Raw genomic sequence first — 21,957 nt, forward strand, 5'->3', positions numbered from 1 at the left:
ACACACACACACATATATATGTGTGTGTGTATATATATATATATATAATATGCTTGTTTCTGCCTGCAGCCCTGGGCACTGCCCCAGCCCAGATCTGTGCTGTGCAGTGAAAGCAGCACTCAGTAAACCCTGCATTAGGTTCAGCCTCTGCCTCTCTCCCCAGAGCACATCCCCGGGGCTGCCTTTGCTCTCTAAAGCTCTCCCAGGGCACTCCTTGCTGGCTGCTGTTCCTTTCATCCTTCTCCATCCCTTCGTTCCCAGCCCCTCTCCCACGGTGCTACAGTGCAGAGCAGGCACTGCCGTGGTTCTCAGCCCCAGCACTCAGGTGCTGTCACACTCCTGGCAGGGCTCTCCTGTCCAGGACAAACAGCAACCACACGAGCTGGCTCCTGGTCCCGCCCGAAAATTTGGCAGGTGTACAACAAACTTACACGAGTCTTATTAGCAGCAGATCCACTGGGAGGGAGGGGCTGGGGGAACCTCTCCAACAAAAATAATAATAGAGGAAGAGCAGCTGAGTTGTTGTTGGGTTTGTTTCAGGGGAAGCTGAGGGTTAGCAATAAAACCCTCCTTGCCTGCTCAGCTCTGGAACCTCATCCTCTCTGGCTGAGGGAAGGCAGGGAGCAGGAATGGGCAGAGGAGCCACTTCCCACCCTGGGAAGGCTCTGCCTCCAACAGATTTTTATCCAGCTGGATGTGTGGATCGATGGCCCTGATTTGTGATTGACTCTTGCAGACAATCCAGACCATTTCTGTATCTCACCCAGCTCTGCTGCCCGTGGTGACAGGTGAGCTCGTCCACAAGGACCCCCAGACTGCTTTTGCCCTTTTCCCCTCCTGTTTTGTGTTAGTGTATTGATGAAAGTTCACTTCTCACCTTGAGTCGTTCCCACTTTGTCTCTTCTCCATTTAGCAATAATTTTTAGGTCAGAGAGCAAACTCCCCCCCATTTTCCAACCCCTGTATTTCTCTTTCTGCCCACATTCACCACACACCTGAAAGCAGCAGCTGCCCTGGAGCAAAGCTTCCAGATAATTGATTTGGATAAATCCCACTTCTCCATCACAAGATATCAGCACAGAGCCACTGGCCCGACACCAGTGTCTCTGTCAGTGGCACTTGGAAGCCACAAAGAACCTCAGAGCATGATTTTATTCTCAGACCTGTCATTTATATTTATCCCTTTTGTCCTGTTTCTGTTCTCCATTCTACCCAGGTCTTTAGGGATGAAAAGGTATCATAAACATATAGGAAGGTCCATATATTATTGGTATAGAGGTTTTTAGCCTTTACCAGGCTTCTCCCCACCTTCATTTAGGTGTGGACCTTTGCTAGTAACTCAGCTGTATTGCTTTATTTAAATTTACCTGGCTATTTGGGCACAATAAATACCAGGTGAAAGCAGTTCAGTATAAGTTTGATCTCTAAGGCTTGTGGAACAGGCCTTAGAAAGTGCTAAATCGGGGCTTTTAAAAGACAAATGACTCCATGAGCACCTCTGCTTGGGGGGCCGAGGAGGGATGAAGGTCAGCAAGGAGATTCAGGCCTTGTTTCAGAGGTATAAAAGCTTTTCTGATTTAAACTGATTATTTTTGACCTTAATTAGGCAGTCTTCACCTCCTCTCAGACTTTCAGATTTCACAGCAGAATTTTACTGGCAAGTAATGAACTGTTTGGGTTTTTTCCTCTCTTTATGTCTGTAAACATCTTTCATATATTGATTCCTCTGTGTTTCCTCGGATACTTTTTCCAGCCCAGATTTCCAGGCTGAAGTTGTCTTAGATAGAAGCTGAACTTTTGAGTACTGTACAGTTTAATCCTGGGTATCAAATAGCCCTTTCTGATGAAAAAAAGCACAACATTTTAGCACCAGTCAGCCAGAAGTTAATTTGCACTGGGAATATTCCCCTTGGAGCAGGAGACAATCCCAGAGGAGCCTGTTCCCACTGGGATATGTCCAATGCTGGGAGCTGTCAGGGGCAGGATTCTGAATTAAATTAACCATTTATCTCTTTTGTTATAAAAACTTCTCTTTGAATGCGTCAGCAGAGGGTGACATTGTGCAGGTTTGGGAAATATCTGGAGTACCATCAACAAAAACTTTGAAGGCTGAAAGTGTTTGGAATGGGTTAAAATTCAAAGAAAGTCCATTAGGTTTTGTTAAAATTTGTAAGAAATAGTGAGTTATTTTCATGTAGCATTGCTGTGCAGTAAGAAAATATTTTAAATCTAAGTATTATTTCTCTGCTAAAGAAATCTTAGTTTTATAAATACCATTTAACTTTTTTAATATATAAAATTATACGCCCAATCTGAGTTTTTACACATTTTTGATGGAATTTTGAGATTTTGAAAGGGAAACTTTTTTGTTCTGGGAATGAAACTGATCCCGGTGTTATCCTGCAAGAATATAAAATGATAGAAATGTTAGACTCTGCTTCTGTAAAGGAAATCTGGGCTGTTCCTACAGGTTTTTTAAGACCTACGGACAGTCTGTGGATGGTTGTTGTGAACCGAGCCAAAACTTAAGGGTTTTGACCCAGATGTTGAAATGTGTTTGGTGGATTTTGCTTTACTTGCTTGTGGATCAGGTACTTCCAGGTGCTTTCACTGCACCTGCTGTGACAAAACCCCCCTGGAATCGTCAACACAAGGCAAAATCCTCAGTGACCAACACGAGAGGGAGATGGTTTGTAGGCACACGGGCTACACAAGGCTCTGCTGGTTGGGGTGGATGCTCTCACCTCGTGTTACAGAACCACAGAATGTTCTGAGCTGGAAGGGACCCCCAAGGATCCCTGAGTCCATTTCTGAGGTGAATGGTCCCTCTGAGGGTGGAACACACCTCGGGGTCACCAGCCAGGCTCTGGCCACTGAGCAGGTGTAGGGAATGCATCCTGCTTTGAAAGGTTTCTCCCAGAAATATCAGAAGACCCCTGGGACACAAAGCCTTTAAATCACCCAGTGGAGGCTCACGTAACCTTCAAGGCTTACAGGAACTCTCTGAGCTGTGCCCGTGTTCCCAGTCCCCGAGCTGTGCCCGTGTTCTCACTCCTCGAGCTGTGCCTGTGTTTCCAGCTGTCCCTGCACCCCATCCCAGCCGAGACAAAGCCGATAGACAAGGTAATGGCTGAGGAGGGAGTGGAAAATGCCCCCTGTGTTCTGGAGGGAGTGGAAAATGCCCCCTGTGTTCTGGAGGTGTTTGCAGTGGCCATGGCCCGGCAGCACCGAGCGAAACCAGCACAAAGGGCCGGGAAGGCCCCTCCAGCTCCCACCACGATGCCAAAGCTGCTCCCAACGTGCCGCTGGGGCCCTGGGAGTGGGGCCCTGGGGAGTGGGACCGTGGCTACATGACCTGGGGCAGCCCCGGCATTCCCAGAATGGGGCTCAGCTCCCCTGGAGCCCAAGGGATGAACATCTTGGTGGGGTTTGTCCCCACAGAGACCATGGCGTGCCTGGGGTTCAAACTGGAATCCAAGGGTCCTGGGTAATGAGCAGGAGAGGAGGGTTATTTGTAGGGACATGGGGAAGGTGCTGGTTTGGGATGGATGGTCCCACCCAATCCTAAGGAGAAGTGGGAAATGCACCACACTTCTAATGTTTTTCCCAGGATATGCTGGGTTGGAAGGGCCCCACAAGGATCATCAAATCCAACTCCTGGTCCTGCCCAGGCCCATCCCCAAGAGTCACCCCCTGTGCCTGAGGATTATCCAAACCCTCCTGGAGCTCTGGCAGCCTTGGGGCTGTGCCCACTGCCCTGGGGAGCCTGGTCAGTGCCCAGCCAGCCTCTGGGGGAAGAACCTTTTCCTGAGATCCAACCTGACCCTGCCCTGACAGCTCCAGGCCATTCCTTGAGTGCTGTCCCTGGTCTCCAGCTCTTGGGCTTGTGTTTTACTGAGGCTTCACATGCACACCCATTGCTTCTGGCTGTTCCAAGACACAGTTTATTTGGCATTGTGAAGGAAGTTGTTCTGGCATTGACTTCTCTGTTGTGCTGGTTAGAAAACATTCATTAAAACAAAGAGATTCTCTAGTTTTAGAATCGAGGGGCACCTGCGATTTCAAACCTTTACTGCCCCATTGGATTTGCCAGAGGGCACCTGAACACTTTTCTTGATGGTCAACAGAGGGATCTCTGTCTTGTTACCAATTCTAACAGCTCTGGAGTTGTCCAGCAAACCCAAGAGCTTGTTCTCCCTGGGATTTCTGAAGCATGAAATGGGAATCTTTAGGCACGGAGGAAAGTGTTGAAGGAAGAAGGGCAGGCCAACCAATTACCTGAGTAATGTGTCAGAGCTGCAGGTGATGTTTAGCAGAGATGGCTCTCAGAGGGGTGTGCTCTCACCTGACTAGCAGTGCTCCACGTAGGAATTATGCAGCACATCTGACAAGGTGCAAGGAATCTGCCCAAGTCGTTCATTTCTCTTGGCATAATAATCCATGAAGGAACAACCAGTGGACCCAGCAGCCACCTGGGAGGCAGGACTTCCAGATTTTATTTCCAGCATTGTCTCAGAGCAGTAAAAATGAATTTCCACCATCCAGTTCCCTCATCTTGTCCTGCTGCCATCCTTTGTCTGTGTTTTCTCTCCATACAACCCCAACCTAACCCCAGTTATGGGCTGTAGGAACTACAGAAAGACAAATAACACTTAATGCTGTTTCACACTGAAACACAGGGTATCTGGACAATTCAGACAACTGCATATTTGAAGTGTTTCAAATTTCAGGGGGAGGTAATTTCTTAATTTAGCTGAGCCAACTTACCCTCTCCCAAGGGGAAAATCTCCGTGCTTGCACCCTGAATGTCCTCAGCGTGCAGAATGAAATTATTTACCAGCTGAAGAAGTATGAATATCAAAAGGTTCATTAAGCATTCCAGCTAATTTGCTCTGGTCTGTAAAATTTGGTTGGGGAGAAGGGTGGATGAAAGGGGTTAGGCTTTTGCATGGTCAGTGCTCAGCTTTCAAAACTCTGCATGGTGTGGAACTAACTCTCATGGTCTCAGGCCCCTGGAAGGGTGAGGGATTCTCATGTGGGCTCGTCAGGAGCTGGAAAAATATTTTTCCTATGACATTTGTGCACTTGCTTTGTCTGTTCAAGCTGGGGGAGAGAATTTTCTTCCTGTAACATTTCACTGCTTGGTTTTTGAGTGGGTTTTCAAACCCACTGCTTGGGTTTCTGACTTTTTTTTTAATTATGAGCTGTTAATATCTATTTTATTCGCTGATTTTTCTCAGAATCCGTTTGTCTTAGCTGCTGGTGCCTGTCCTACATGTAGTTACTGAGATGTAGTTACTGAGTGCCAGAAATGAGCTCATGCCACAGAAGGTTCCATGTGTCCCAGAGATCCGGGCACACAATTCCTCTCCTTTTTCAACAGTTGTGGTCACAGGGGAACCAACATTTTGATATTTGAGACATCACATCTCTCAAAATTATGGTCCCAGCTCTTGGCTCTCTTGATTCCTATGGCATGGTCAAAACTGAATTAAAACACAACCAGAGGCTTCTGAAAGATCCCAGGGCCACATGGGGAAGGGAATCAGAAAATACAAAGGGTTTTCAGTGTCTTCTCAAATCACATCTTCATGTTGAAATGAAGCTACTGCTTAATAGAAAAAAAAATCAAATTGAATAATTTGAAAACAAAGCAAGATTTTTCATTTCAGATCAGCTGAAATGTTTCTGCTACCTTAGATTAAAATATTTTCATTCTTTATCTAAAAAAAACTAAACAATCCGGTCAAACAGAAATTATTTAAGACTATCCCGAGACATTCTCCCTGTGTTTGGGAATTTGACTGTCAAACTGTAAACTCCAGATCTGCACTAACCAAAAGAGAAGCAGTGGCAGAAATACCTGCTCCCATCTGTGAGTGACAGGCTAGAACATTATTCTCCTTGTATTCAGTCCCTCCAGCTGGTAAGCACAGGGCTCCTCTGTGAAGACCCTTCTGGTTCCATCCCGGTGGGAAATGCTTTTGGCTTTGCTCCTCATTTTGAATTCCTAAGCAGGAAGTAGCTGTGAAAGGTTTCAGCTCCTGCCCTGTGTCTGTCAGGGTGCAGTTGCCTCACAGGATCACAATCCAAGAGGGACAGTGATCACTGCAGCTCCTGAAAGATCCCTTGTTACATCTGAAAATACCTAAAAGATGAAGTCATGTATCCTGAGAAATGCTTGGCAGATAAACCCCAAGGAATATAATGCACACAGAGCTCTCTGCCTCCTGAAAAAACTCCTCTGTGGGGCTGGAGACTTTGGAACTTCTGTCTTGATCGAGGGACAGTTGTGTCCTGCCTTCCTTGGGGCTACAGGGCACGTTCAGCACAGCTCTGCTCTCGGTGGATTTGGCCTCCCCCCATCCTTTAGAGAAATTGGTATCTGAGGCTTGAAGTGTTAAATTTGGACAATTTACCCCAAAAATTAAATTTCAGAGCTGTGATCTGATGGAAATGGAGGCTGTGGATATTTGGAGTCTGCAGAGAGCTGAGCTCCAAGCTCAGCACAACCCAGTTCTCATGGAGTGAGCTGCCTCTTTAACTTCATCTGGGCACATTCACTCTGGAACTTAAGGATGAAAAGTGTCAGGAGAGGCAAATGTTCTCTGCTACCAAGCAGGAAAGGTCCCCTGTCACGGTGCTGTGCCAGCTCCTCTGGGAAAGCATCTTGGTATCACGGCAGGAGTGGCAGAAAATGTCCTGCTGGGCTTCAGCGTCCCCTCAGAGGCACTTGTGTTGCCTGGCTTGTCACCCTGGGCCGGGAGCTGTGCTGGTGGCACAGCTGGGGCTCTGTCAGTGATGGTGCCTGTGAGCAGCACCACAGAGCAGAGCAGCGTGGGCAGGGCTCTGTTTGCCCCCTGCAGCAAATGTGCACGGAGCAGGAGCAGGATGCAATGCCAGGCCAGCACAGCTTCTTGTAGCTGTGCCCAGTTTGCTCCTCAAGGAGAATCCCTTTCCCAGAACCTGTAGGAGAAGCTCCAGAGAAGCCTTCATGCCCCTTGTCCTTGCTGGCAGTCAGGAATAGAAGCCAAAAGGCTGCTGAGGCAGCAGGAAGCAGCTCTGCAGTGGTGCCTCTTGTTTTGGTGCCGTGGCCTGGCTTGTGCTGGTGCAGCCCCTCACTCGCTGACCTCGCCTTGCTCCGAGCCCCCTCCTCCCCCCTCTCCCCCCGGAGCTCCCTTCCCGGCCCCGGGGGTTTTAATATTCAGGCCGTACCTTCCACATGATCTGTGCTGAAGAGTTGACGTGTCGGAGTTTATTGATATCACATCGGGCCGCGCGGGGCTGTCAGCTGCACATTCAGCCTCCCCAGACCCCCTAAGGTGCTGCTGCTGGCAGCTCTAAAGGAATCTGCACAAAAACCAGCCTTTTGGTTTTGTCCAAGGTGAGACAATGCGGGCAGGGCCCTGCACCAGATGACAGGGCTGATAAAGGACCGAGCGGCGCAGGGATATCTTTCTTTCTTTTCACTCCTTCATTCAATCCTTCTTTCTGTCACTTGCATTCTCTCCTCCCTACACTTTTCTTTCTTCTCTTTCTTCTGGGAGCAGGGAGCGGCAGAGACAGGCACCGGGGTTCAATTGCAGGCGAATGTCACAGTCCAGCTTCTCACCACATTGGCAGCAGCAGCCGCAGTTGCTCTTGGCCAACGTGACGAGGGGCTCGCTCTTCTCGTGGGCCCTTTCTGCCAGAGCTCCCACACTCACGTCCTTTGGGGTTTTCCCTGGGGGCTGAAAAGAGTGTAGAGCTGTGTCTGTGTGTGAGGAGAAAAGTAGACAGGGAAAGGGCATAAATATGGAGACAAAGGGAGAAGTGCAGTAGAGAGAGCAAGAAAGCAAGTGGAAGTAGCAGTGAAGCAAGAGGATGTGTTTATACACCCACACGTGTGTATATATATGTATATATATAGAGAGAGAGCATGTATCTAGATAAATAAACAAGCACAGGAACGGGAAGGAAGCAGAAGAGGGGAAAAAGAATCAGATGCTCTCCAAGGACAGCTGCCTTAATGACTTTTGCTGCATCCCTGTTTTCCCAGACACGGTGGAGCACAAAGCAGAGGAAGGGAGGTGGTGGCTCGTGCCTGCTCTCACACACCTCTTGGCTTCAGGCAGTCGGGCTGACACTCAGACAAATGAAGCAGGGCTTGCAAACAGCAGGAGGAATGTGTTTCTCATGTGTGGTTAAGTGCTCTCTGGTGCCTCATTCTCATGGGCTGGTTTTTCAGGATTGGGAAAGGTTTATGAGGTTAAATTTGTTTATCTTTCCTGAAAGAGTCTTATACTGAAAGGTCTTTAATTTGATGGATCCAGCCAGGGTTGAAACAGCAGAGGAACTACAAGACCAGATTAAGGGCTGTTGGCAGAGCTGTGTAGGGTTTGGGCTGAAAATAAAAGCGGGTGTTGCAGACTGGGATGGAGGAGCAAGGACAGAGCTGTGAGGGGACCTCAGGGTGAGAACAGCAAGGCAGCGATGGCCAAGGCTGAAATGTGCTGGCAGAACCCGTGGGGCCAGAACTGGGACAGAAGGGGTGGCAGGACTTCAAGTACATGAGCAGAGCCACGCTGGGACAAAGCCAGGAGCAGCAGAGGTTGTCACAGGCAAGAAACTCTGAAACCTGGATTTATGGGTCTCACTAGGGTGGGATGGGATGTCCGTGCCTATGTGGTGGGCTGATGAACAGGTTACAGCAAGAGCAGTCCAGCCCAGATGTGTGGGGAAAGGTCACTTTTGGTGAGGTATCGCCAGCACCTGAAACATGACTGTGGTGCTTCTGCTCAGCCAATTTTTGAGAAAATTCTTGATTAAAAAGTACTGGAATAGATTAAGGTTGTGGGAGTGGCTCCAGGATGGAAACACACGCTTGTTTATCCGTATGAGAACTGAGGTAAAAGGGTAAAACTGCCCAGAGATGTCCATCCTCTGGCTGGGGGCTGTTCCGAGTCTCTCTCCTGTGGATCTGGGTGTTGTTTTCATGAGGGTGTTTGAATAGCACAGCGTGTTTTCTGTAGTGCCATTGCAGGCCCTCTGGGAGGGTGGGCGTGGTGCCTGTGGAGAGCAGTGGGATGTTGGTTTGTGCTCAGAATGAGGGAAACTGGTGTGAGGGGCTCCTGGACCCCTGGCTTGAGAGCACGTGGTGCAACGTTTGCTTTGCTGCAGCAGGAAAACGGGCATGGCTGGAGCATGGGGTGGGATCACAGCAGGCTGGGCATCAGTGAGCTTTTCTTGCATTTCCTGGGCCCTGGCTGGAGCTTCCACCCAGTCGAGGCATGGCATGAATTTAGTGGATGAAAGTCAGGGACAAGCTGAGCATAAGGTTGAGAGGTTTCTTGCTGAGCTGGAGCCGTGCCATAGCCTGCCCCAGGCCAACTCACCCCTGCCAGGACCCACACTGAAGACAAACACAGAGTACCAAGCTGAACATGAACGTTACATTTTACATTTTGGTCCATCACTTACTGTTTTTTTCATCTCCAGATATCATACACACACTTGTCCTTCATGCCTGGCTGTGTATTCCTCAGGCCAGGTGTTCTGTTCTGGGTTTACCTGCTGCTTTAACTCCTAAATCAAGGTGGTTATCAAAGCATCAGATCCCCCATCCTTAATGCCAGCAGGCTTCCAGCATCCTGGCTGCCTGTGCCCCATCCTCCTGTGCAGCTCAGACCCTGGGGGATGTTTGTGCTGCTCCAACATCTTCCCTGTGTCTGTGAGAAATTACCTGAAGGGAACAGGAGAGATGAAGCTGAAAGGGAAGAAGCAAAAAAGGGAAAACTACAGAGAAAGTGAACAGAGCTGTTTTCCCCCCACCTCTTTGTTCCCCCTGTATACCAGCTGGTCTCCCTTTGCTTCCCAGTTTTGGGAGCGCTACTGATGCCTCTCTAAGGACACTGTTTGGATTCAGGCAGAGGAGCCAAGGAGCCCCTGCAGCCCCTTTCGTGCAGGGCTGTGCTGGATCCTGCGCCTGCCACAAGCACGAGGCCATGAATATTGAAGTGAAAAAGGGGCCTTTTATGGACTTCACAGATGTGCTGGGACTTGGGGCAGGCCTCATTACCTCGGGGTTCTTTAAAAGGCCAAACAAAAGCCAGAAGAAAGAGTGTTAGGGGTGGAGGGGGCAGGGAGGCGAGAACTAGAAAAAAGTTGAAAGAAAAGAAAAGACGACTGGAGTTGATGGATATTCCATCTGTTTATGTTCAGGCCAGTGCTGGGAATTAACAAAGGCTGTTGGAGACGTAGGCTCTCTTTTGCCCTCCCTCCCGCCCTATCTTCCTCCAAATGTTCTGGATGGTTTGATTTTGTTCAGTGCCTGCAAGGAGCAGAATATGTTGTGTTTGTTGTGGCCATGTGTCTTCCCGTGGGGGCACCGCAGCTGGGACTTCCCTGCCAGACCCAGACTGGGCTTGGGGTTTGGTGGGCCCCTACATCTCTCACTGATTTCACATTCAGAGTGGATGGAGCCTCCAGGGCCAGATCCCTCCACCCAGATAAATGAGTACAAACTTCTTGGCTCCTACCAGAGCTGCTCTGGTGCGTCAGCAAAGGGCTTTGCTTGGGCTCTGTACATTGTGAAAGAGCATCTGCTTGGAGGTGCAATTCCTTCTTCTTTGTGGCTTTGGAAAAGCCTCCATCTAGTTCAGCTTCAAGGCAAGGGTACATTCCAAACCCAGAGTTACCTGGAGTGGCTGCAGCTGATAGAAAGGAATGCAGGGAGAGCTGGTGGGGAGCCCTTCACTCAAAGCAAGTCCTTGTATTGGCAAGAGCTTTTTGGCAGTGGATGACTGTTCTAAGGAAAACAGGGTCTCTCCAGCTTTTTCTTTCCAAAATCTTGTAGTGCTCCACTTGCAGTAGTGCCTCTGAACCTGGCTAGACCTGCCCCCAAAAGGCTCAGACTCTTGTTCAAGGAGATTTAGGGATTTTATAGTGAAAAATGGAGGTGAATTTTGGACCTCTGTGCATCCCAAATTGACGCCCCAATGAAATAAAATTTATATTCTTTTGTTTAGAATCACACACGTATTTCATGGCCAAGTGCCAGGTGAGATAGAATGGTTTGGATTGGAAAGGACCTTAAACATAACCTGGTTCCAGCCCCAGATACTCCTGTACAAGAGTTTTCTTGAAATCCCCAATCTATGAGTTAGGAGGTGAATTCTGGCAGAGCTGGGAGGACAGGGAGTTCTGGGGGATGCTCAGGGAAGCAGGACCAGAACCAGGGAACACTGAACATGTTGCACCACCTGTGGGTCTTCGAGCTCAGCATGTGAATGTGGGGCCCCTCCTGGGTGAACCTTTGGATTCAGCCGTGGAGAAATTATTGGATCCCTGGCTCCAGGACAGAACAGGGCTCTCCCTCTGGTCACTGGTCACCCACATGCGGGGAGCTGCTCACACTTGGACAGGTTGTGTGGGCTCCCTTTTCATCCATTAAATCTTCAGCTCTCCTTTCTCCCTCCAGCTCTCCTTCCACATCTAATCTCCCTCATTCAGTAGAGACCTTGACATGCTGAGGGAATTCTCCAGCTGTGAACCCCCTCTCCCTTTGACCCTCACCCCTTTTCTATATCCATCCCAGACAGACAGACAGACACTGTCACTCCCTGTCAAAAAGCACCAGCTCCACTGTGAGTATTATTTCCAGGCTGGAAAGCCCATAATGGACATTACCTCAGTCTGTGGTTTGGTTACAGCTGGTCAGTTCAGAGCCTGAATAATAAAAATACAGAAAAATACCCCAACCTTTCTCTTGCCAGGCCCCCACATTAATGCTGTGCTGAACACTGCAGCCCCCAGCTGAGCTGTAAATGATTTTTTCATTTTCCTAGACCTGCTCCCTGGTCTGTTTGGTATTCAAGGGCACCCCACCAACAGGCACTGTCATTCTGCTTGGGCTGAATTACTTGATTAAAACGCGTATCAACTATTATGTGATTCGTTTGCTGCTGCTGCTCCACACCACAGCCCCCTAAACTATGTTAAACTGTGATACAGCTGCACAGGCACGAGCAAGCGCTGGGGAATGGGGGTTTACAGGTTGGGAAGGGGAGGGAGGGGAAACCCAACTCTATTGTATGTGCTGTGGCAATTACTGGGTTTTTGTGTCTGGGAATGTGCTTGGAGAGGGGCGAGGGGGGCAAGAGATGAATTTGAAACACCTGTCCCCCTCTGCAGTCCCACCTGCTGCTGAATAGGTTTGGAGGTGAGTAGGGTTATTTGGGGCACACAGAAGCACCTCTGGCTCACTGGGAACTCGGGACTTTTTTGTTTTCCAAGGATAGACGAGGTTGTTCTTGTTTCTGTGCTGGAAACTAAAACCAAGGCAGAACATTTCTGTGATGCTGCCACTGTGTCACCTTTCCTCTCAGCCTTCTCGTGGTCTTGTTTGCATTTTGATGGGGTTTGTTTGCTTTCTGCCAGAGGGAAAGGCAGATGCTCAGAAGTCAGAGAGAGTTCCAGCTCTGTCTCCTGAAGCTGTGGATTGCAGGAGCAGCACAGGAGATGTGCTCTGTGAATGAACCACTGTGTCTGGGTGATCCTTCTTCATCCTACATGCTTTTGGGGGAGCAGGAAGGAAGCACGAGCTGTGCAGTCCCACCCTCCTGCTCCAGGGGTGTGTTATAGCCCAGGCCCATGGCAAGGATCTCACTGTAGTCATGGAATGGGTGGGGTTGGAAGGGACCTTAAAGCCCATCCAGTGCCACCCCCTGCCATGGGCAGGGACACCTTCCACCAGCCCAGGCTGCTCCAAGCCCTGTCCAACCTGGCCTTGGACACTTCCAGGGATGGGGCAGCCACAGCTTCTCTGGGCACCCTGTGCCAGGGCCAAACCACCCTCACAGGGAAGGATTTCTTCCCAGTATCCAGCCTAAATCTACCCTCTTTCAGCTTAAAGCCATTCCCCCTTGTCCTGTCACTCCAGGCCCTTGTAAACAGTCTCTCTCCATCTTTTTTGTCAGCTCCTTCAGGTACTGGAAGGCCACAATTGGGTCACCCCAAAACTTCTCTTCAGGCTGAACGATCCCATCTCTCTCAACCTTTCCTCATAGCAGAGGTGCTCCATCCCTCTAATAAACTTGGCCTCCTCTGGATATATTTATATAGAGATCTTATTATTTTAGGCCCTCATGCCAAGGTATCCCCAAGCAGGAGGTGTTCCCACCTGGGAGGTGGTGAATGGTAATGTAGCACCATTTATTATGGCAATGTCAGGAAGCAAAAACATCACTTGAGGTGAAACCTCGTCAAGAGACTCTTTAATTGTCCTCCAGCATAAAAAAAGCCTGAAGTTCAAGTGCACGTGGGACTGGAAACGTGTTCATGGACACATTTCTGCTCTTGGGGCTACCAAGAGACAGCTCTGGTGGATGGAGAGCACTGTGCAGAAGGGAGGGCCTTGTGTGGGGCTAGACTGTGGGGGTGCTTGGGACTTGCTGATACCTTCCAAGTGAGGTTTTCCTCCTTCTCTCATGCCTTCAAATCCAGGTTTCCCTGTGGCTGCGTTGGCTCCCCAGCCAGTCACCTCCGGGTGGGTTCTGTGGAGCATCTCTGCTGCTCCAGCTGTACTGGGGTGTGTTTGCTGAAGCCAATTGCAGCACAGGAGGTGCAGTTGTAGCCAAGCCATTCACAAACCCAGACCCTTCCCCCCTCTCCATCTTTCCTCTCCAACACACATTTAATTTTTAGGATGGTGCAGCTGGAAGGAAGAAAGAAAAAGAGGAAATGAGATGAGGAATAGTGTGCAGCTCCCCTTTACCCTCTGACAAAATCCAACCCCCACTTTAATGAATGCGTTTCCATGTCTGGTCCTCTCTGCCAATCCTTCCAGACGGCTCCAAGGTGCTTCAAGGCAGGGCAGCAGGTCCTTGTAGAGCATCAAGGGCTCAGGCTGAGCCTGGAGGGTCTTGTTGTGGCCGATTCCACCTAATCCTGTTGATTAATTTAACTCCAGGGCTAAGAGGAGTCCAGAAGCAGTGAATGGAGAGGAGAAAGGCAGAGGGGGTGGAAGGGAAGTAGAGGAGGGAAGGGAATGGGGAGAGGAAGGACACAACCAGTCTGTAATTACTGAGGGTTTTCTCAGTCCTTTCCTCCAGCTCCCTTTGCTCCTCTCAAATCCCTTCAGAGAGCTCTGCCCAACTCTCTCTAGTTGTACCCATCCTGAACCGGCAGCATTATTGAGGAATGGGAGTTTGGGAGAGGTAATGCCCACATTTCCTCAGGCCAGAATGGCTCCCAGGACGTGCCCAGGCTTCTCTTTGTCACCTTTGCTGTGCTATCCTGCCCTCACCCCTGCACACCAGCTCTCTCCACACTCGTGTCCATGGGCAGAAACAACCACTAGGGTTCATCCCATCTTCCCCAGCCCACTGCAGAGCAGAACTCCACACTGCTCCACACAGACCTTCACGTGGTTATCTCTCCCCTCTTGCACGAGCCAGGTTGTGTCTCTGCCCCAGGAAGGTACCTGTACCTTGGCACAGTTCCTCAGGAGAAGAGGGAAGAGCCAACGAATTTTCACCCTGGCATCCCCCTGCTTTCACTCCCACGATGAAGTCTGTGCCTTTTTAGTTCTAAAAGTATTGCAAAGCAGAGGGGTTTGAGCAGTTTGTTTTCTTCCTGAGCTACAGAGCAGTTACACAAAAAATAAAGGTGGAATTGCTCTTAAAATATAAAATCTAGTGGGATGAGTGTGTGTGTAACACACATGCTTTTCCTTAAGTTTTTTCCTTTTCTCAGACTTGTTCTGCTGTGAGATTTTTTTCCTCCATTCACATTCCCTTTCTGCTCCTTCCTGTCAGTCTTTCCCGGTGGGATATCCTGGGGGAGCTCCGTGGTGGACAGATAGCTGGTTCCCATCCTTCATCACAACAACTGATTGGAAAACCACCCAAGAAGCTGCTTCTAGATATTTCTCCACCTTCTTATTTACATTGTTGCTTGTGCTGAGTAAGTGTAAAACGCTACCAGCTCGTGATTGTTCCTACAGCAATAATCCCGTTGTGCTGGGGGCTGGAAACTGGGATTTCCCCTGCTCACAACCATTTTTCACACAGGGATGTGTTGCAAAAAATGAAGTGTTTAAATTTTGGGTGAATCCCTACCGAGGGAGTCTCTTTGAGTTATTCTTGCAGCTTTTGAGAGCTTCTAATTGGGTGGAATCTTTGGGAGATTTTGGAAATGGTTTGTCCAAGGTATTCCAGCTGGTCAGGAAGGGCACAGGCCTGTGGAGTTGCTCGTTAGGCAGGTGAGGGAGCCTGTCCACGATAGCAGGGATGTGTTGGATAACAGGCTCGACCAGCCCATCCCAGCTGGAAGGCTTTCTCTATTCTTCCCTGATTCCCTGTGTGACAGGAGCAGCTGCTCCGTGTCAGACCAGCTGGTTCCACACATATCCTGGGATTTTTCTTGCTCTCTTGGTTTCATCTTTGTAGTCGGGTTGTTGGAGCCTTGGACTTGGCATGAGGAGCTGTGGCTTCTGTTCCCAGCTCTGCTCCTGACTCACGGGGTGACCGTAGGTGGGTGAGTTCCGCCGTCCCTGCCACGCTTGGGAAATGGGGATAATGCCAGGCGGGAGCTGTTGGGAGGCTTGGGGATAGGGAAGTTTACTTTGCAAGGGTTGGCCTTAACCCTGTAGGCAGCACTGATGGCTGTGGGTGGCACATGACAATCAGTCACCCTCTCCCAAAACCTCGTGGCCAAATCAGGGATCCTCAGTGAGGAGTTCAAAGCTGGTGCAGGAAGTTTGGCTGTTTTCCCTTCTGGACTTCTGCAGACAGAAGTGAAGTGTGGGAGATGAAATAAGTTACAGATCCTTTTCCAGACTGTTTTTCCTTCACCCAGGGAGATACTGGATCCCAGCAGTTGGATCAGATGAGCAGATGAGCTGCAGGGAGATGATCTGACACTGCTGCCAGGGCAGGGGCAAGGGGAGACCCCAGCCATGATTACACTCTTATGACAGGACTTGCCTGTTTGGGGCTTTGGTGAAACACCCGAACAACCATTCTTGTGCTAAAGAGCTCACAGGCTGCCAGTTCCTACTAAGTGTGTGTAGTGTGTGTCTTAACTACACCTGGGTGGGTAGTAACTACAGAGAAATAGGACATTTAAATCTGGGTATTTTCCTTCCTCTGTGTTTTCCTTCCCCTTCCTCACACTGGCTCTCTCACACCCTAGACACAAACACACCTCTGTCCTTATTATTTTTTCATACCCAACATTACCAGGAAAGACACAAACTAATTAATAATCACTTCAGTGATGAACTTAAATTTACTGAATGCTCTAGGTTTCCAGATGTGCTTTTGCACAGCATGGTACTCCAGGGCCCAGATGTGCTTCTACCTGTCCTGAATCATGTGGGACCCAGATGTGGAGGGCTTTTATTTTCAAGTGCAGATGTTCCTTTTATTTGACACTCCAGACCTTCCCTGAAAGTGGACAAAACCAAAAAACTAGTTTAGTAGCAGGTTTTTGCCACGAGCAGTGATGTTGTCTTTAAACTGTGGGGCAGAGGCTGCTCCTCTGAGGTCAAAAGCGAATTTCTCACTGCTTTTGGTGAGAAATGAAGAAATAAAAGATGGTCTAAAAGATGAATGTATGTAAAGACCCTTACGTACTTATTGGTAAGCCAGAGGCAGAAGGAGGAAAAACCTGTTAGGGTGATGTTTTTGCCCCCAAAACAAGCCACCCACTCCCCTGCAGCAGAGCTGCCCTGGCTCCAGCACAACTGCATTATCCGAGGTCCCACGTCCTCCCCGTGAAGCCCCGGGACATAAAAGCGTTTTTGTTTTGAATGCAGAGGCATTTTGTGGTGATCTCAGTATAAACAAGAGAACTCCGAGGGGATATTTGCCTCCTACTCCTCAAACTGCTGCCGCTCCCCGGCAGCTGTTGGGGAATCACAGCTGCCGTTCCCAGCCCTGACAAGGAAAGAGGCAGATTTTTGGATGATGATGATATAGAGGCTGAAAAACACCGTGAGGAACTTCAGGGAACTTTATCATCAAGTTGAGCACATGGAAGTCCTGATTTAATCCTTAGATTACCAAAGGTTCACCCAGAAGGAAAAATTACTTCTCTGTGAGCACAGTTTGATTCTGGCTCTGTGGTTCCTCTGAAAGACAGAAGTCAAGCCTGGTAGGGAAAAGAAATCAGTGACATTATAGAGTCTCCTGTTCTCACGAGAGAGAAGGAAAAGGTGACAGAGACCACATCTCTCTCCTGCCTCAAGGGTATCATCTCTCAGGTTGTTCCTCCCCTGCTGCCACAAACCAGGGGCACATTTCTCCTGTCCCAAAGGCAGACACGAAGCTTGGCCTGGCTGAGATCCTTCAGACACTGCAAGGAACTGAGACCTGCACGTTGTGTCTTGTAACGAGATTTGTACCATGAGAGCAAACACTGGAGTCACAGCTCCGTGGTCTGGGTGTGCCCCCTTCAAAATCCACTGAACACTTGGGGAACATCAATGTAGTGCCTTCTGCTGTATCTCCAGAGGGAAAAAGTGGAGGAAAACTGCATTTACTTATTCCAGCTGTCCTTCTTTGGGCCTCAGGAAGCAACAGATGTGGTGCCAGGCTCGAGGCAGGGAGAAGGGAAAGGCACAGGTCCAGGGAAAGCCAAGGAATAAGTGACCAATTAGTCATTGGGAAAGGACTCTGATGACATCTGAACTCTGTAGGAGTCTGGTCTTGTGCAAAACTCCTGCTGAAATGGGGGAATTTAAGAGCTGAGGAACTGTATCCTGTGGGCAGCCCAACCTACAGGTAAAGCAGAGCTGGAAAGGTTTTTCTCCACCTGTAAGAATTCCTGATTGTTCTTTTTTTTTGCTTCCTAAAGTGGTTTAAAAGAGCTGAAATATTAAACACCAACAGTTGACAAAACACAGGAGAAAATGAGGCAGCACAAGCCAAAGCATTTTTATGTGACATTTTTATGTGCTTATTTCAGCTTTGACATTTTTCAGTGTAAAATGTGTGCCTCTGAAACAGTAATTTCAAATTAAAAAATGGAAATCTCTTGAAATAAGTCAACAACTGGAAGTTCTTTCTCTGTAACAATTTGAACTGAGGGCCACGAGCCACCGTTTTCCTGCAGGAGTTTTGATTTTCCTAAGTTTTCTTTGCAGTGTGGGAAAAAATAATAGTAGGAAACAACAAAAATAACATAAATCTGGCAGATGTGTTGTACATGGGCACCATGTGAGGGTTGGGAGGCCCTGGCACAGGGTGCCCAGAGAAGCTGTGGCTGCCCCAGCCCTGGAAGTGTCCAAGGCCAGGTTGGACGGGGCTTGGAGCAGCCTGGGCTGGTGGAAGGTGTCCCTGCCCATGGCAGGTGGAACTGGATGATCTTTGAGGTTCTTCCAACCCAAACTGGAGTGTCTGTGATTCAGTGCTTTGTTTGATCAACAGGAGAACCAGGATTACTTCTCTGGGCTGCTCCGCTCTTCCCACAGCCTCTGTCTGACCTTGAACCACACAAACCTCACTCCCATTCCTCTCCCTCCCCAGGTAACAGGTTGGATGAAGGCTCTGACGTGGAATCTGAGCCAGACCTGCCCCTGAAGCGCAAACAGCGCCGCAGCAGAACCACCTTCACGGCCGAGCAGCTGGAGGAGCTGGAGAAGGCCTTCGAGAGGACCCACTACCCCGACATCTACACCCGTGAGGAGCTGGCCCAGAGGACCAAACTCACCGAGGCCCGTGTGCAGGTGAGGAGGGTCAGCACGGGGCAACAGCCTGGGGAACAGCTCCCTGGTCACCCTGGGCAAGGAGAGGGTGCTGCTGGGCAAGAGGGATCTCTGCTCTGGGGGGAGCAGGGACAGCACCCAGGGAACGGCTGGAGCCGTGTCAGGGCAGGGTCAGGTTGGGTCTCAGCAAAAGGTTCTTCCCCCAGAGGCTGGTTGGGCACTGACCAGGCTCCCCAAGGCTGCCAGAGCTCCAGGAGGGTTTGGATGGTCCTCAGGCACAGGGTGTGACTCAGGGGATGGTCCCGTGCAGGGCTGAGGGTCAGGCTGACAATCCCTGTGGGTCCCTTCCAGCTCAGCACGTTCTGTGATTCTGAGGGGGTGTTGAAAGGTGGTGACATGGACACACTTCTCCAGATCCACATCCACAAGGATCTGAGCCTTAAATCCAGTTCTGCATGAACCCTGAGACGAGCTCAGATGGTCAGAGCGTGGTACCAATAACACCAGAGGTGTGGGTTTGATTCCTGCATGGGCCATTCACTTTACAGTTGGACTCAATGAGCCTTGTGGGTCCCTTCCAACTCAGAATATTCTCTGGTTCAACACTGGACTTGATCATCCTGATGGGTCCCTTCCAGCTGAGCATATTCTATCCTACATTCCCACAGATTTGCAGATAGGCCCTTTGGATTTGGCCCCTTGCAGAGGTACCAGGGTTCGCTCCACGTTGGAACCAGGAGCCAAACTTTCCTGTACTTGGCAAGGCATTTGGTGCTCTGTTTTCTGCTGGAGAAATTCCTCCCTTTGCTTAGGAGGGAACAGTGTGTTTGTTTCTGGTTGATATTTGAGGACAAATCCCAGCATTTACCAACTTTTCCCAGGGGAGCAGATCATATTTTGCAAAGTTTGCAAGTTCTGTGTGTGAATTTTTATAAAAGTATTTTTTTTTCTCCCCCTCCACCTTCAGAGAGCATGAAAAGGGTGGGGGGATGGAAGGGGAGGGGAGGAGCAGGAAGGGAGGGTTTGGAGCTGGGGGACTCTGACATCTACACGATTAATAGCCCTTGTGGGAGCTCCACACAGAGACCCTTATGTCTGCAGATAAAGGCTGGGTCAGCAGTGTGTGCAAACACGCCAAGGGATCAGGAGTGTGAACAGATCGGGGGGTATAATAGAGTCCCCTGGGGACAGGAAAGGGAAGGGGGAGGGATCGGGGATTGTGCCGGGTTCCAGCAGGGAAATGGAGACCCCAGCAGGGAAATGGAGACCCCAGCAGTGATATAGAGACCCCAGCAGTGGAGACCCCAGCAGTGAGTTGGAGACCCCAGCAGTGAGTTGGAGACCCCAGCAGTGAATTGGAGACCCCAGCAGTGAGTTGGAGACCCCAGCAGTGATATAGAGACCCCAGCAGTGAATTGGAGACCCCAGCAGTCTGCCCTCCGTGCGGCCACTGCACTGCTGGGCTTTCACACCGAGCACAGGGCCCATCCTGCTGCCCCGGCTGGATCCTGGGAGAGGAGGGAAGGAGTTCTGCAGGCTTGTGACAGGGAAATACTCACTGACCCAGCTCCCCCAAACCCACACCAAACCAGCTCCTCCAAACACTCACTGACCCCGCTCCCCCAAACCCACCCAGATGTTTGTTGTCCGTGCTCTCGGGACAATGAGCTCCATGTGCTCCATGTGCTCTCCCAGCAGCCAAAACCACGGGATGTTTTCGGTTTTTCCCCTCAGCTGTCTGGGAATGGACATTTCCCCCCACACCTGGACAGCTGCTGGTTGAGGACTTTTCCCATTATCCCTCTTTCCCAAAGAAGCATTAGCCAGTCACAGCACTGCAGTGGAAACCCTCTCACCTCCCTCCAGCTTCCTCTTGAGAGGTGCTGGATTTTCCTGAATCCATCATCCCTCCAGATTTGGCTATGGAGACTGGAAAAGGAAATCTAGCAAACCTTAAGCTGAATCCAGTGTTGATTTTAGCCAAAAGACCATCCCGGGGTGTTCAGCAGTAACAGTGTTAATGTGCTGGCCGTGTAGATCAGAGATAGATGGATCCTGGGAAAGTGGCTAATTAAGGGGACTAAGCTTGGAGTTGGAATGTGTGAATTCCCCCATTTTTGTTTTGCATATTTTGTTCTAATTGCTCGCACTTGTGTAGGTGGACAGAAGGTGTTAAGTGGGGAATAAAAATAGATGTTCCTGTGGTAAAAAGGTTAAAAAAAGGAGTTTCAAGGGAGAAGGGAGTGCAGGGAGCACCTTTTTCTGGGGAGAGGGAAAGCTGTGTTGCACGAGCCGTGCTGAGGGATGGTGGGGTACAGATGGAATGGGATGTTACATGGACTCCTGAATTATGGACAGAAATCTCCTTTATTGCCAAAGGTCCAGGGTTTTTATATTATTCACTTTTCAGTGCTCCAGTGGGGAGAAAGGGAAGAGTCCCAAGTGCACAAACCAGAGGCAAGTTCTTCTCCAAGGTGCTCTGACTTTGTTGTGACAGTGCTGGGAGAGAGGAGGGAAGCGAAAGCAGAGACAGGGAAAGCTAACTAACTAACTAACTAACTAGCTAGCTAACTAACTAACTAACTGACTAAAGAGAACCTTTCCCTTGTCTCAAGCTGTGATCTCTGAGTCCCTCTCCTTGCTCCCAGGCAGCTTTCCTGGAGGTTCCTGCCAGGGCTGCAGTAGCAGCTGTTCTCCGAGGCACATTCCTGATGGCTTTCTCATTCCAACATCCTGGCACACTCAGCTTCTTCCCACCACTTTTAAGCCTGCCGCCCCTTGTAAAATTTTCTGGATATCAGAGCAGATCTTTTGCTGGCTCTCGGGATCTACAGACATTAGTCAATCAAGTTCTTGTGGGAAAAAAAATAGCCACACACACACATCCACATGGACCCATCCAGCAGGGAATCTTCTACCACCTTGGAGTCTTACTACTGTCTCAACAGAGTTTTTAAGTCCAGGAGATGTGTTTTGGATTAAAAATGGCTGTAAAAACACCAGGGCCAAATGAGATCAGGGTTTCTGGGTGTTAACAGAGTTTATTTTCAAGGGCCTGGAGTGAGAGGACAGGAGGAATGGTTTTAAATGCACAGAGAGTAGGTTTAGTTGGATACTGGGAAGAAATTCTTCCCTGTGAGGATGATGAGGCCCTGGCACAGGGTGCCCAGAGAAGCTGTGGCTGCCCCAGCCCTGGAAATGTCCAAGGCCAGGTTGGATGGGGCTTGGAGCAACCTGGGCTGGTGGAAGGTGTCCCTGCCCATGGCAGG

The 21,957-nt window shown here is 49.6% G+C and overlaps 1 protein-coding gene across 4 annotated transcripts in view; it reads left to right on the forward strand.

Moving 5' to 3' along the window:
* The window catches only part of PAX7 (paired box 7), a 105,142-nt gene that overhangs the window by 30,561 nt on the left and 52,624 nt on the right, over positions 1–21,957 (forward strand). For all 4 annotated transcript variants that reach the window (XM_017833498.1, XM_017833501.1, XM_017833500.1 and 1 more), the window contains exon 6: positions 18,510–18,709. In XM_017833498.1, the coding sequence (XP_017688987.1) occupies positions 18,510–18,709 (200 nt within the window). The remainder of the gene's footprint in view (positions 1–18,509; positions 18,710–21,957) is intronic.

This window comes from Lepidothrix coronata, unplaced genomic scaffold (assembly GCF_001604755.1).
Source record: "Lepidothrix coronata isolate B3197 unplaced genomic scaffold, Lepidothrix_coronata-1.0 Scaffold214, whole genome shotgun sequence".
Lineage (NCBI taxonomy): Eukaryota > Metazoa > Chordata > Aves > Passeriformes > Pipridae > Lepidothrix > Lepidothrix coronata.